General features: G+C 41.9%; 1 protein-coding gene across 1 annotated transcript in view; it reads left to right on the top strand.

Annotated features, from left to right (window-relative positions):
- Positions 1 to 1,209: 1,209 nt before the first annotated feature.
- Positions 1,210 to 15,624, top strand: part of MSH3 (mutS homolog 3) — a gene marked incomplete at its 5' end in the record, with an annotated part of 85,480 nt that continues 71,065 nt past the window's right edge. Inside the window, 7 exons of the mRNA XM_042023041.1 lie at positions 1,210 to 1,345; positions 2,322 to 2,545; positions 4,885 to 5,097; positions 6,416 to 6,532; positions 7,283 to 7,400; positions 7,916 to 8,061; positions 9,084 to 9,250. Of these exons, the coding sequence (XP_041878975.1) occupies positions 1,210 to 1,345; positions 2,322 to 2,545; positions 4,885 to 5,097; positions 6,416 to 6,532; positions 7,283 to 7,400; positions 7,916 to 8,061; positions 9,084 to 9,250 (1,121 nt within the window). The remainder of the gene's footprint in view (positions 1,346 to 2,321; positions 2,546 to 4,884; positions 5,098 to 6,415; positions 6,533 to 7,282; positions 7,401 to 7,915; positions 8,062 to 9,083; positions 9,251 to 15,624) is intronic.

The following is a 15,624-nucleotide window of genomic DNA, read 5'->3' as shown; positions in this document are numbered from 1 at the left end:
TGTCAAAATACTCAGGGTCCGCATCTCCTGCAGCTGAACCCTGTTCATGACAGTACCAAACCTCACGCCTGCAGCTCAGAAAGACCCGGCCCAGGCGCAGGCGCTGCCCCTGAGCAGGTGCAGAGGGTGGCTGGGGTCACAGAACCTGTATGGCAGCTCCTAATCAATGCTAATGGGGGGGCAGTGCTTGAGAAGTTACCGGCTCTGGATTATTTCTGTGGTAAATAATGTCAGGGAAAGGGCGGTGGGGAGAGCTGGGGCTGTGGAACACACCGAGCACCCAGGGCTGGCCAGCGCTGATGTTAACGCCCAGTGTCTCTCTCCCGCGTGGCACCGTTGGCTTGTGGCACACTGAGGAATGAATCCCATTTTTTGGGCAGCTCTGGCATACAGTGAGCTGAGCTCCTGGCCCAGGGGCTGGAGCTCGGGTGACTCCAGGTCCGAGTGCTGTTAGGTGCAATGATCCAGGTCCTCCCTGTGTCGCCACTGGGAGAAAGTGGCTGTGTCTCTGCTGTTGGATTTCATTCTGAGTTTATATTTTCCAGTCTCCCTGTAGTTAGTGTTTCCAGACTCTTCTGGCCCTGGAAGCGCATTTGCTTTTTCCACCTGTGACTCAAGTCAGCTATCTTGGTTACCTTTGGTCCAAATATATTTTGAAAGGTGTGATTACGGTTTTCTGTCCTTGTAGAAAAAACTTTATCATTAGTGTTAATTTGGTGGTATTTAACAGTGGACTTGAAAACTGGTACTCTTGTGGGCTGTGCTTATGTGGAGGTTTTGGGCTTAGTTGGTGAGGCTGGAGTTCCTGTTTAGTTCTAAGGAAATTGAAATTCCCTGGTTAAACCATCAGAGGTTACCATATGAAATGTGGCTGCAAGCTGCTGAAAGAACCCGTTGTGTGCTTTTGAGCAAGGTGTTGATGTTTTGTTGGAGTTATAAGTTACTTCTTCATATTTAGTCAAGCTTCTTGCAATAGATCAATGGTGATACAGCAAAATTGATGAATTTTCTGTTTACACAGTGTTCCGAGTGTATATTTCAAAAGACATCGAAGGAGCAGAATGCTCCAAGCCCCTCCAACCTGGCTTTGAACAATTCCAGGGATGGGAGGTTGGATTATTTTGCATTAACTCTTCATGAAGTTGCTGGTTGCATTATTCTCTTTCAGAGGACAGCAAACAGAAAAGGTAACTGAACTTACTAGTTTAATTTACGTTTCAGGCTTCTGAATTTGGCACAAAAAGGAGCACATCTACCAAAAGCAATGAACCCTGTGAAAAGAAGATCAAGGCACGACAGATTACTCTGGAAGAGATCTGTAACCCACTCCAGACTCAGGTTAAAAGTGAGTGGACTGTAAGCAAACCTTCAAGCATTGACAGGCAGTAAATAAAGTTCTTCATAAATTTTGGAAAGTGTTTTGGCAGCGACTTCAAGATGCATCTCTTGGGTGTAAGATACGTCTTTGAAGAGCCATGATGAACACCTTTCTGTGGCTCAGAAGCTGGGCCTTTGAGCCTTGCTCCACAGTTACTCTGCAAATCCCCTTCATCTGACTCAGCTTTACCAGGTTCTTAAGTTAGTAAAGTCCAGAGGTCCAGGCAGAAATGCATTTTCCTTCCTGTGTTGGTTTTAGAGTCTTAGGCCTGTTCTGAGGCATGGCTGACACTGACAGCTCCGTGGAGCCTGGTCTGTGGCTGGTGTGCCTGCAGGCTGCCTCAGTGAATAGTTCCAATGCAGGGCTCTTGCTGTGGAACAGCAGCTGCTCCATTGCCTCGGAAATGCGGGAGTTCCGTCTGGCCTTGAACAGAGAATTTAGTAAGTTAATGCTGGTATGAAAACCAGTCACTGAATGTAAAGTTCATTACATTTCAGTAAAAGAATTAGCCTCTTAAGTTTCAAAGTGGGAACTGTATTAAATTTGTTGGTGTGATGCTTTGAAGTATCTGTAGGACACCCTCAAGAAGCAACACTGTCTGCTTAAAAAATGTACTGAAAGAAAATGTGCTTGATTCCCAGTGTTGTTGGCTAACTTGTAGCTGTGCAGTTGTCAGTCCAAAAAATAATGATGCATCTCTTCCCATGTAGAAAGAAGCACACAAGTGAGGAGTATTGGTTTTCCAGGGAAGTTAACCAAGCTGTTTACATGCATGATTCTGTCAGGCTGGCAGAAATACTGCAGTGGGAGAGGACAGGGAATGTGGGGAAGGGAGACAGGGAGCAAAATGGTTGTGTTCTGTGCTTACTGATGTTCTTCTAGTAGACATTCTTTTTTAGAAAATAAGTTGCTAATACGTTTTTGTTGTGTATTTTCACCAAAGAAGAATCTCAGAAGTGTGAAAAGTCCCGTATCTGTTTGCAAACTCTGGACAGGCTGAGAGAGTTCTGCAGTGATTCAAACCAGCAGTGCACCAGAGTCCGGGAGGATGGCTTTCAGGAGAAAGAATCTCTGAGTTTGGAAAAGTGTCCCAGTATTATGGGGAGAAACTCAGAGTTGAAAAATCCTCTCCCGTCTTGGGACGCTGGCCCAAAGGTCGCACAGAAGGTATGCAGAGCTTTGGTCCTGTGGTGTGTGTAGATTGCTTGCTATGGGTTAAAAGAGCAAGCTTGGCACAAGCTTCCTTTTGTGTTCTGTGCTCCGACATGAAATGGTGCAGCAGAACCCTACAGACCTGTGTTTGTGTATGAATGTTTGCTCTTTGCATGGTGAGTGGGATGGCTGTTCTGGCTCTTCAGTGATACCGTTGAACAGTGGCATCATGAGAGAGCAGAAGCCCTGGCGGTGTAACATGTGGCTGTGGGGGAAGCTGTAATACCCCAATAACACATGTTCAGAGTGGCACTTGGCTCAGCTTGGCTTTAGTTCTGCCGGTTTTGATGTGGGCTCTCAAATTTCTAACAGGCTTTCTTTGCAAAAATATTGTTTAGGATTATCACTAAGACATGGCTTAAAACCATTGCTGGTAAATCTAACTAGTAAAGCTATCACTGCTTTTTCATCTGCAAAAGATAGGGGTAGCTCACATGAAAAATTGTCATCATGATATGTATGGTGCAAGTCAAGAGACTTGAGTGGACTAACAGTGTTTGGATTCCCCTTTAATTATGGGGCTAGTTAACATTAGTTAATTGGTGGTTCTGGGGGTCAGCCTGCTCAGTTTGATGTATTCAGGTCCTAGAATGCAGCCCATGGCTTACTGTGGCAACTGCTCTTTAATGGAGCTGTACATCTGGCTTATTGGGGGAAGGAGCTTGTATGAAAAGCTGTGCAGCTGGTTTTAACTTGTCCTGCCTGAAGGCTGTGACCTTCCACTGGGGGTGTTTGCTTTGTGTGAGTGTGGGATCCAAATGCTGCAGTGAGCAGCTTGTGGCAAGAGAATTCTGTTGTGGTAAGAGATTGAGGTTATGAAGGTGTGATGAGTTGGAGAACACAGAACACTGATTCCAGGGCTGGCCTGCCCTCCTTGGGCACCTTTTAAGCGTTTGTGTCTTTCTTTTTTCTTAGTGACCTTCCTGCAGCTGCTGATTTAACAACCACCTCAACAAGTCCGCTTTTGTGTCTGTTTTTACTCCTTTTGCCTTCTTTCATGGCCTTATTCCAGATGCTTTGTCACGACAATCTCCTGTAAAAATGAGACAAGGTCATCTTGTTTGGCTGTCACAGACCTTGGATTGAAGACTGCCAAGTCCTTGGGCTGGGGATTTCGCAGCTGAGACATCTGAGCTCCTGAGGCCACCCAAGCTCTGGGCGTAGTGCAGCTTTATTTGTGCTGGGCTGTGTTCTCTTGCTTGATGGTGTGCAGTTGTGGGGATTTTGCAGTTACAGCTAAGTGTTGTTTTTCCCCACTTGGTCTCTGACTGCACTCTTTGTACATTTCTATGACACAAAGTATATGATTTAAGCCATATCTGTGTTTTTTCTGAAGTGCCATTGCTACTGAACAGTCTGTTCACTTTGTTTCTTGTAATCTGAATGGGTCATTTTGTAGAAATGGAAGTTTAATGGATTTATTTGCAAATACAGAATTTATAGCGCAACCTGATCAGTTAAGTTTTGAATAGTCATATGCTTTAAAAATTTCTGGAGGGTGTTGTCTTCGTATTTTTTTTTTTCTTTTTGAACCAGTATTATCTGTGCTGGATGTTGTGATATAAGTGAGGAGTAACTTCGCTGTAAGTGAAATACTTTTCAGCATTTTTCTCTGCACTTTTGAACCCATCACTGTGCTGACAATACAGAACAACACAGAGTCATGGAGCTGAAGTTGCTTGGCAAGAATAGGCTACAAAATGTCATTGTAAATTATAAACTGCATTGAGAGTGGGCTCAAAGCCTTTCACATTTAAGGTTTTAGAAACTGTAGTATAGATTTTCCATGTTTAAATTATTCCGGGAGGTTTACTGAACTTACAGAGGCAGTGCAGACTGGAGAAGGAGTACAGTTTTGGTGGCTGAGACAGGGAACTGAGACTCACATTGGTTTATTTCTTGATTTACTGTGGATTTTTTGGAACTTCATAAATCCCTCCATGCTGGAGTTTCTCACCTGTGAACTGGGGCAGTAATTCATCCTTATTTTAATATATGGCCAGTTTAGACTGGCCAGTCTTTGCAGCCTGCACTGTCTTGGTCTGTGCTTGGAGAGCTTATGATACAGTAGCGTTCTGGTTTCACCTAACTAACTTTGACTTTCATGGCTTTTTAATTCCTTTTAATTCCAAAAATACTGTATTCTGTATATCCTGCTTCAGTAGTTGTGCTGCAGCTTTGGGGGCTCTTCAATGCCAGAACAATCTTTAGCTCTGTGGTCAGTGTAAGCCAAGGGAGGGGGCAATTGATTTGTTTGATGATTCCTAATTATAGTTTTCCATCTTTTATTACAGGAGGAGTTACTATGTAATCTTAGTCAGTTTTCTGCATCCCTTAAGTCCTATGAAAATTCTCAAAATTCTTCAGATACAAATCTTAATAAAAGAACCAAAAGCATTTACACTCCACTAGAACTCCAATTCATAGAAATGAAGAAAAAGTATAAAGATGCTGTTTTGTGTGTGGAATGTGGATACAAATACCGGTTCTTTGGGGAAGATGCAGAGGTAATTTTTTCCAAGGTTATGGAAAGCTACTTGCATTATGCTGGTGTCCTCCTAGGTCTGTGGCCACTTCCAGAAGGGATAAGTTTTGTGGGGTATTTGTTTGGGATGAGAAATCTCTGCATGCTAAAATAGAAGACTATCCATTATGCACACATTTTTTTGCCAGTCATTATTTTGTAATCACATGGTAGTGCTTGCTGTCTTGTATGTTGAGAATTTAAGGTGAGTTCCTAGAATAATTTTTTGTCAGAGTTAAAGTTGAAAAACTTTCAGAGATGAATTATGTATCATGGCTCAGAACTCTACTATTATATATATATAATGTATAACTCTAATGTATGACATTAGGAATTTTTCAGATTGAAAAACAGTGGAGCAAGTGGTGTTGAAAAAGATGAATATATCAGGTCTACCCTGGGTGCAGAGAGCATCCTGAATGCATGTCCAGATGTGGCACCTGTGCCTGGCAGATCTGTAGGAGCTGGAAAGGACTATATAACAAACATAATTTTAAAGTGATGGTTCATAAATGTTTCATAATTCTTTTTCTTATGATCTGTCCCAAAGTCATTGCTACCAACCTTTGTTTGGTGCTATTTCCACACTTCAGACCAGTGAGAAACGTTGCTTGGTTACTGGGAATTAATTTTTCCCATCATATTTGTGCCATGTAATTTGTCTGCTCATTTGCTGGTGTACTTACAGTCCAGGAATAGAAATATGCTGTTCAGATAGACTGGTCAGTGTTTGCCTGCAGGTCCTGCCTAACACCACATTCTCTGGTCAGTGATCACCTGCCTTTTTGCTAAGGAGCAAAAAGACAAATAGAAACCACACATGATAATGTCACATTTTAGTAAGTGTTGTTACTCTTTTTTATTAAGTGTTTGGTTCCCACTGCTGTTCAATATTGATTTTTCAGTATTTTGGTTGATTAGCCAGGTTAATCCCATCTTTACGACCACAAGCTAAATACTTCCATTCCGGCTGTGTTTTTAGTGGCGAGAAAACCATTTGACCTTTTGTTGAGCTGTGTTTCAGACCCTGTGTGTGCAGTGTGGGTGGTTTACCTCACAGTGGTAAAGATCAAGGTGCGACCTTAAAACCTGACACCTGCAGCCTGTGATAGTGAATCTCCTGTTTATGGCAGTGCCGGCACAGGAAGGTGCAGGGGCCCCTCCAGGCTTTCTCCTGGAATGTTTTCCCTTTGTCACTGAGCTTTTAATTGTAGTTGTGCATCATTGTTGTCATAGAGATAAGATCCTTATCTTCTTAGATTACTTTGTGACCCGTTGGCTGACTCTGTTGCACCTCGCAGATTGCAGCTAAAGAACTGAACATTTACTGTCACCTGGATCACAACTTCATGACTGCCAGCATTCCCAGCCACCGGCTCTTCGTCCACGTGCGGCGCCTCGTAGCCAAGGGACACAAGGTTACCCCGGCTTCTGTCAGACTGAGTACAGAATAGCTCAGAAAGAGCTTGCATTGCTTGTACCAGAGCCTGGTTTCAGCTGAGAAGTGGGCAGCTCGTTATCGCTGGTTCCTGCTATAGAAATGGCCAACTTCCCTTTGTTTCAGTTTCTCTCTGCTGGGGGTGTCATGAACCTCTAGCAGTTTCAGAGAAGTATCTTCATTTTTTTAGAAACAGTTCCAGAACATTTAGTTTTCTCAGTGTTTCTGTATCAAGCTTTTGCATTTAAAAAGGAGACATGTACATATAGTCTCTCTGTTTTGTTATTCCTCACATCCTTGTTTTTCTTATCCCAGCCCATTTTTTTTTCTCTGTTCCTTCATGTTCTGGATCCCTCTAATTCTGTGGCTTTCTGGTGATAACTTCTTTTTCTGCTTCCTTTTCTAAGAAAAGGACTTGTTGATCCTAAATTGGGTGCAGGAACCATTCTCTAACGAGCAGTGACCTCCAGCTAAATTGTTTCAAAATAGGATAAGAAGCAGGTATGGAAGTTGAGAGGGCATTTAGGAGTAGGAAAAGGGTCAGGAAAAGCAGTGCCTTATAATCTCATTAGTAGGATTGATGTGAGAGCCCTTTCTGTAGATTATGTATTCCAGCTTGAATTATGCATTTGTTGTTTGCACATCTTAAAAGATTACCAGATATATAGAATAATAAAAATAATAATTTATTACCAGAGAGCTAACTTTTTTCTTTTTTGTCTGCTTGTAGGTTGGAGTAATAAAGCAAATGGAAACTGCAGCACTGAAAGCTGCTGGAGAAAATAAAAGCTCTCTCTTCAGCCGTAAGCTGACTGCCCTCTACACTAAGTCTACACTTATTGGAGAAGATATCCTTTTCAAATAAACTTGGTTTCAGAGTAACCTTTGGGAGGCCTTGATTCTAGTATTATCACCAGGATGCAACATGAGCAGCTAGGGGTTGACATAAGAGTGGCAGCAGGAAATGAAGTTCCTTTAATTGTATTTGTTGTGGTAAAACATCTTGCTGGCTTTACAAACAGTTGAATCTTCTCAGGGCTGTAGGTTTGTTGTGTTTACTGTAGTTGCTTTCTGAAGTCACAGAGTGGACTTACAAATCTGCAGTGTCCTGCAGGTCTTGCCTAGAAAATGGAAAAATTGGATAGAAACATCTTTTAACCAGTGAATTTAATGTCTTTTCTTTCATTTTTTGTTTTCCTCTATCCTGTCTTATCTACCACGTTTTTTTAATGTCATTTCTCAAACTAATATACTAGATACCAGGAGCTAAAAAGACTGTTAGATTAATGTCTGAGAGTACAAGATTTAGATCTAGAAAGATAATCCACCCAAATCTCTGTACTATTTTTTTAACGTTTGTTACATGTGAACCCTTTGTTGAAGCTGGATGATTCTGTAGATGTTGAAGGGGTAACAGCAGATGTCCCAGATAACTACCTCCTCTGTGTCTGTGAAAATGGAGACAACCTGAAAGACAGGAAGAAAGGTGACATTGTTACAGGCATTATGGTAAGTTAGTTTCTCAGGGAGTCAGTATTTTAGGGTTTCCGTGGGGTTGTTTTGTTGTGCATTTTGGTTTTTTTTGGGGAGGTGGATGGCTACCTTGTTAAATTCATGACTGTTCTGTCTTTCAGATTTTATTTTGCAGGGGAGTAGGAATTGTTTGTTTGGTTTTTTTTTTTTTTGAAAAAAAAGGCACTTTAGGTAAGATATCTGTGTGTGAACTGTGATGACTTTCTATTTGAAAACAGCAGAAAAGGTATGGAGTTAATAGTTGAACATTTATGAAACTGGTTTTGCTGCTGTTTCACTTGAAAACATATTAGTATTTTACCCAAATACATGAGGGAATTCATTAGTTCAGATGCTTTACAAACTTCAGTGTTTAAACACTTTCATGGTCAATATTTTAAAGGTTGTGAGCACTCTTTTCCTGTACAGAATACCATTATTTAGAGGAAGAGCCTTAGGATTTTTTTACCCTTTACACTTCATATTTGTATTGTCTGTTATGGTGAGGATTAAACCCAGTCCTGATTAACCAGCAAAACACAGTGATAACTGATGCCCAGTCAGCTGGTAATGAATTAATTAAAAAGTATGTTGACTGTGCCTCTGTTTGAATGTCACACTGCAGCTGTGAGAGAACAACAAGAGCAAGTGTTCAAATTCCAGTTAGAATTACAGGTGCATTTCACAGACTTCAGTTAATAGATTTTCTGGTATTAAAAATTGAACAGTGCTGGACTGGTAAAAACAAGAGCACATTTACATTTGTGAGGTATTGTTGCCACTTACCAAAACAAAGTTGTGTTAGTGTTTTGGAGTTATTGTTCTATCATGGGTTTGAAAAAAAGCGCAATCAAGTTTTTTGATCTGCCACTTTCACTGTGTGTGTGGGTGCTGTATAATTTTGTGCTGTACACCGTAGATTTTCTTTCTGGTTTAACAGTTTGAGCCACTGAAGCAGCCCCTGAAAATGTAATATCCAGTGGATATAGTATGTATGTGTATATATTTTTGTTTGGCAGGCGATCCAGCCAACTACAGGAGAGGTAATTTTTGACAGTTTTCGGGACTGTGCTTCTCGCTCGGAGCTGGAGAGTCGGGTTCTGCGTCTGCAGCCAGTTGAAATAATTCTTCCATCCAGGCTGTCAGATCAATCTGAAAAGCTCATCCACAGTATAACCTCCATGAGGTAAGTTCTGTGGGGGTTTTGTTGTTTGGGGTTCTCTTCCCTGCAGCCGTTGGTGGAGCTGGGATCCAGAAGCAGGTATGAATGTGTAGTTCTGTCATGGCCTTTTTCAGAGTGGTTTGCTGCTGGGTTGAGGAGTTCCCACATCCCGCCAAATTCTAGGCACTTGCTCCCAGGGTGTATTTAGACTGAAGTCCATGGCTTCTCTCTCTGTCCTTTGAAAGATTTGTGCACTTAAACACTGTCAGTGTCACAGTCCTGCCACCACACTCCTAATCACAGGATCTGTTGGAATAACTTCCAAGCTCATGCACTTACCTTTCAGATCTGAAAGAGATGTTATGTAGCTTCTTTTTCCTGTTTGTCATAGTTTTGAGGTCTCTAAAAGACATGAGACTACATTTTCTATTAATGCAGATAGGCGAAGAAAGCCTTTGTAACGGGTATTTCATCCTGTTTGTCCTATTGCACCATTTTGGTCTTGGGTACAGACTTGGAAGTTTTGTGACTAATCATCTCTTTGCTTTGAGGTCTCTGTGCTTTTCAAGAGGAAATTTGTTACCTGTTTTCTGTATCAGTTTTGCTGTGTAATAAAACCGGAATAGGACGTAATTTTTAGGGTGATGGATGAAGGATGAAGGAGTCTTCTGAAGAGGGGATGAAATCTTGCAGGTGCAATTTTTTGGGAGAAAGTTTCGGTTTTTCACTTTTTTCTTTTTAACAATGCAGTTCTGGGCTATGGAGAGCTGGTTTAGAGCTTGACATTTCAATTTGTAACGAAATGGTCATTCTGATGTGAATGTGGGAGAGTGGTTGTGATTTATTTTTTTCCTTTTTCTTTGTGTTTTTTTGGTTGTGCACAGTTGAGAACGTTAATGAGTGACTTCTTGTTTTTATGAAGGCAAAAAATGCTACCCATTAGTTGAGTTTGTGAATAGGGTTTAGTTTGTAGTTTTTTCACATTTCTGGTAATTTGCTAGGCAGCTTTCCAGCCTAAATGTCCTTAATTACATAAGAGAGACAGAAATAGAACACATTATTGCAATACACCTCAGTAGCCTTATTTTAAAAACAATTCTTCATGGATTTTTTTTCTCGTACCAGAGATTAAACCACTAGAGGGCCCTGAAGTATTTCATAGTAATTTAAGTGATTTCAATATGCTGCTTTCTTGTGCTTTTTAATTAGGCTTCATTTTTGTACAATTTCTTTTGTACAGCAGTAATTTCATTTTCATGCATATTGACATGTCTGTAGTATCCAGGTTTGGTTATTGGCCCAGTACCTGGTGATTTCATCCTTTACCAGCTCTTTTCTAAAACCTCTTGTTGAGAATCTTCCATGAACTGGGAAAAGTTTAATTTCCGTAATTTTTTTGAAGACCTTTCTAACTAAAACCATGGGAACTAGCTCTTGTGGTTCAAGAAGGCTCTTCATCTCTTTGTGTGTTAGGGATGCAGCAGAAAAACACTGAAATGATAAAAACAGGGTAAAGATGGGAGAGAAAAATAGTCCTAGGAGACTAGAGCTTGGAGAGGAGAGTAGAGAAGAGAAGAGAGAAGTCTTTCTACTCCTTTTGTGTGGTGTAGGAATTGCACCAGGGGTGTTTTGGTGTTGGATGTTTCGTATTAGGACTTGGCACTGAGTGACCAAGGTGATGTGGCCAGCACAAAGACTGTGCTTATGGCTGCTGAAAGAGTAAAATAAAATGTTGAGCCGAGGTAAATCACTGCAGCTTTATGAGAGCAGCCCTAAGGTGGTTCAGTGCCCTGTTACACTGACAAGAGTTGAAAGTGTCTGCTTCCCTTCAATTTCTGTGAGGTTTTTTTTATTCTTTACTATTATAGGGTGGTTTTAATGACTGGAAAATACTATTCTAGGACACTGAGCTGGAGGCCAGTGAAGAGCCTTCCCTCAAAAGCAAAGCTTATATTAAAAGTAGGTTACAAAAATTGGTTCAGGACAAGCTGTTCTGGTGGGTACTGTCCTGTTCCCAAACTGTTAGTAACATCTGTTGGCAAGTGCTGACCTGCCTGGAGGAAAATTTTTTTCATGTTTTTAGTTTCCTTCTTTCTAGAAAAATTAAAAAAAAAAAAAAGAAGAAGTAGTCTTGCCTTCAGAAAATACATACATTTTTTTCAGAAGAACACAGTGTTTTGTACTCCATGTTCTTTCTAGTCAAGGGTCAGCACCCACCCTTCTTAAGATGTTGGCTGCTTTAAAACCTGGCCTGTACTGGTCTTCTGAAATTGTGTTTGAGGCTCCTTTGGGATGTTTTTGCTCTTCTCATGTGCCCCTTTCTTGTTTCATTGAAAAATTAGGAGCATCTTAGGAGTGCTCCGTTGTTCCTCTTTTTTCCATCTGCCCTTTTTTTGCCATGTTTCATTCTGTAGCATTCTTGGACACCATGTGAAAACACACTGATCACAAGTAACTTTTAACCCAAAGCATTTCACCTGAGTCTGCACTGTTTTCTTTAGGCTGCAGGTAGTCTGCAGCTTGTTGCCCTGGGATAAGATTCTGAACATGGGATTCAGGTTTCTGCTTTCTCCTGAGTACTGCAGTAGTCTTTGGCTTGGAGTTTGTTCCCTGGAATTGCCTTCTCTTTCAAACCCATGGAGAACTAAACCCATCCTCCCTCTCTAGGCATGGTGGAGTCCCTCAAGTATCCGAACCTCCATCATTATGTTCAACTCAAGCCTTTTTAATTTGTGTTTCAGGACCTCTGCAAATAAAATTGCAAGGTCTTTCTGCTAAGTGCAGTGCTGATAGCCCTCTGGTTTAGCAGTGGCCTCTGGTTTTAGCTGTATCACTTGAGGTCTCCACAATGTGTTCCTCTCTAGTTTCTGTCATGGTCTCTTAGACTGAGCTACAGTGGATTTACATTTGGTCAACGGTGCTGTTCAGTGCTAATTGCTCTCATGGATGCAGTTATGGATTTATGTCATCAGTCAAGTAGAAACTCGGCTGCAATGAACTCAGACTTGTAAATGTGTACAAAGTGCTTTTAATTTTGTAGGTCTTCATATGTGACTGGTTGCTCAGATTAGAGGATGCATTCATGTAGTTAATGTTGAGGAGTTTTTTTCCATGAAGGGCATGTGCATTTATTTATATAGCTCAGCTCCTGAGGTTTGTAGGTGAGCGAGCACGGGAAGGGTTGTAGTGGCAAAAACAAGACCCCAAAGCGTTACAGTGAGAGTAAACAGCATTGCACATTAAATTTTAGAGCAGAGGAGTGAAGAGTATCTAAAGGGCTGGTGATCACAGAAACCAGTGGTTTCATGGTTTGTATAGCTTGTAATATTCCCGTGGATTTTTAAGTGGAAGGCAAGCTGTGACAAACATCTTGAGAATGTTTTGTCAATGGAAGCTACGAGCAGTTAAATTTGCAGCAGGGAAGAAAAAAGCAACTGAAGTACAAAACCAGCACATGAACTGTTTTCTGTAAACACAAACCCAGAGGCATCAGATGTTTACTGACCAAAGAGGTGTTTTGCACTGCTGAGAACCCAGCTCATGGTCTCTGCAGCCAGCTGCTTGAACTGGTCACATCAGAACTCTCTCCTTTTGAATGGACAGGGGGAAAAACTCCATGACAGTATTACCACCTCATGCAATAACCTGAAAGAGTTGTTGGATGGGGTTTTTTTTCAGTTTAATCCTGTCTCAGTCATGAAACATTGCTGTTCTCAGTACTGGCATTCATACTGCCTTCTGTGGCATTGCAGGTAAGGGATGTGGGGCTTAAATCTTGTTTGACAGATTGCTTATGTGTGAAGTGTATTTGTTTGCCATGCCTGCCTGCCTGCCTGCCCTTCACAGTCTGGCGCATCCTCTGGGTGGAATTACTGTCCCCCCTTGCACACAGAGTTGTTGCTGCAGGGGCACAAAGAGGCAATTGCAGAGCTGTGTGTCCAAATGCAGTGCAGAGCACTGTTCTTACCCTGATGGTAAATCAGATAAAAAGTGTTAGCATTGCTTTTTACAGCAACACTGGCCTTTGTGGGCCTTGCTTTGCCTGGCCCTTGTGTTTCTGTAGGAAGCTCTGAGGAGCTTCCCCAGACTCACACCTGGTTCGAAGGTGCATTATTTCTCATGTGACTGCAAACAGCACGGAAAACGTGCTGTGCTCAGCTGCTGTATTTGTGGCATTCTTGCACTGATTAGTAATATTCACGGCTTTGGATTGTTTTTCCCCTCCACCATTTGAGATAGAAATTATTAAACGAAGAACAATTAAATCTTGAGCTTGATGCTTGTCCAGTTTCTTGGTGTCAAGAAGTTAACTTCTTATGTAGGAGAAAGCCCCCTACCTTATAAACAGAAGCAGAAAAAATAAAACTTTAAAGCCTTTGTTTTCATGTTTTGGTGAGTATTTGATTTATTATTACAGGACAGATCAGAAACTGCAGGAGGTGACATGTAAGTTTTGGTACTTTTTTTTGTCCTCTCTGGTTGTGATGTTGCTTGTTCTTTTCTCTCAGTATATATTCATAGGCTGTGATTTTTCACAGTTGCAAATGGAGAATGACTCTTAAGCTCTTGAAACTGGCATGCAAGTTTAAATATTTTTAACAGTCTATGAATGTTGGCATATTTGTTAAAGTTCTAGTATTTTGTTTTAAGAAGGACTTCTTTTTCATAATTTATTCATCTTTGTAGCTGACTAAGGACATAACTCTTTCCCTGTGAAGCAGTGGCATTGAGGACGCCTTGGATGTGTTAACTTCTCAGACATTACTTCTTCTCCCATCTCCTGCCCTCATGGTTAGTGTCAGGAGTTAGACATTCAGCAGTTTAATCTAAGCAGTGGTGCAAATGAGACCATGTGGGAGAGAGGAAGACTGAGGCTGTGTGTGTGTTTGACATGCAGGTAGCACTGATATGGAGTGAGGAGAGTCATGCTCTTGCAGTCGTGGTTCCCAGCCCCTTCTGAGCTGGGGAAGAGAAAAAGGCCATGACTTTAGTTACTTTTCATAAACCCAGAATATATTAGTTTTCTTAATTTTGAAGAGAATGAAACTGAAGTGGGTTTTTATGTGCCATCAGTCTTCTGAACTGCAGAAGGGAACAAGATTTATCTTCTGGGCTGTCTTTAGCAGTTTAATTTTGTGCTTGACTGACAGTGTTTGTCTCTTTGAACAGAAGTTCTTTTCTATGTATGGCAGAGGTAAGAGGCTTTTGGTAAATTAGGCTTGTGGGGAGTGTGCTTTAGGCATGGACTCCTCCTCTGGGAATTTGGAATAGTACAAATGATTGTTAGATGTTCAAGATTCACGTGAATATTTTATGGGTTCTTAATAGAGAATTTGAAATCACTGCTGCAGTAATTAACTGTGTTACTGAGAAGCACTGTATTTTTTGACACAAAAAAATTGTGTGTATGATACTTGCTTTCAGTATATGTGAAAGACTTTCTACAGGGGGAGGTGGATGTACTTCAAACCATTTTCTAGCACATATATTTGAGTCTGTTCCTGTTTTATGTTGTGCCTGTCTGGCTGCCTTCTGTCAGGTGGAAGATGACTGTTTGCCCCTCCATCCCTCCTGCCTGTTGTTTTACAACTCTGCTTCTGCTTTCTGGAGTCTTAGCCACCTCTTCCTGTCTCTGCCCTTCTGTTTATGTGTCTTGGGTGTCTTTGTCCCCATTTCCAGGAAGATTGCAGGCATTCCTCGTAGCTTGGCACTGTCCTGCCCCTGCAGCCCCCTCTGCAGAGTTGTGGCTGAGGGGACCCTGAGGTGGAGAGAGAAGCAGCAGGTATGAGTCTGACGAGGGCACAAGTCACTCCCCTCCAACCTGCGTCATCTTTGACATGCCCTGGGTAGTGCAGGGGTCTGAAAAGGAAGGATAACTTTCCTGGACAGCTTCCTGGACAGCCACATGCCATGTCACTGCATGTTTTCTATTGCTTTGTGGCTGTGCATTTTCCTTTTTACTAAACAGGTCTTGTCAGGGCTTGAGGAAGAACCAGGAGAGCACTGTGAAGAGCAAGGTGGTGTTCATATAATCATAGAAGAGTTTGGGTTGAAAGGGACTTTTATAGGTCATCTAGACTAACCCCCCTTCTTCAGGTAGACCAGGTGGGTCAGAGCCCTGTCCAGCCTGACCTTGAATGTCTCCAGGGATGAGGCATGCACCTCCTCCTGGGCAGCCTCATGGTTTTACCCTCATGGTAGAATACTCCTTCCTGATATCCAGTCTAAACCTACCCTCTTTTAGTTTAAAAGCATCACCTCTTGCCCTGTCTCAGCAGACCCTGCTAAAAACTCTGTCCCCATCTTCCTCATGGGCCCCCTTCAGGCCCTGCAAGGCCCCAGTGAGGTGACCCCAGAGCTTCTCCTCTGCAGGCTGAACAAGCCCAGCTCTGGCAGCC

This window comes from Corvus kubaryi, unplaced genomic scaffold, assembly GCF_017639235.1.
Source record: "Corvus kubaryi isolate FWS band 111438036 unplaced genomic scaffold, C.kubaryi_AGA036_p1.0 37236, whole genome shotgun sequence".
Lineage (NCBI taxonomy): Eukaryota > Metazoa > Chordata > Aves > Passeriformes > Corvidae > Corvus > Corvus kubaryi.
This window is presented reverse-complemented; position numbering and strand designations above follow the sequence as displayed.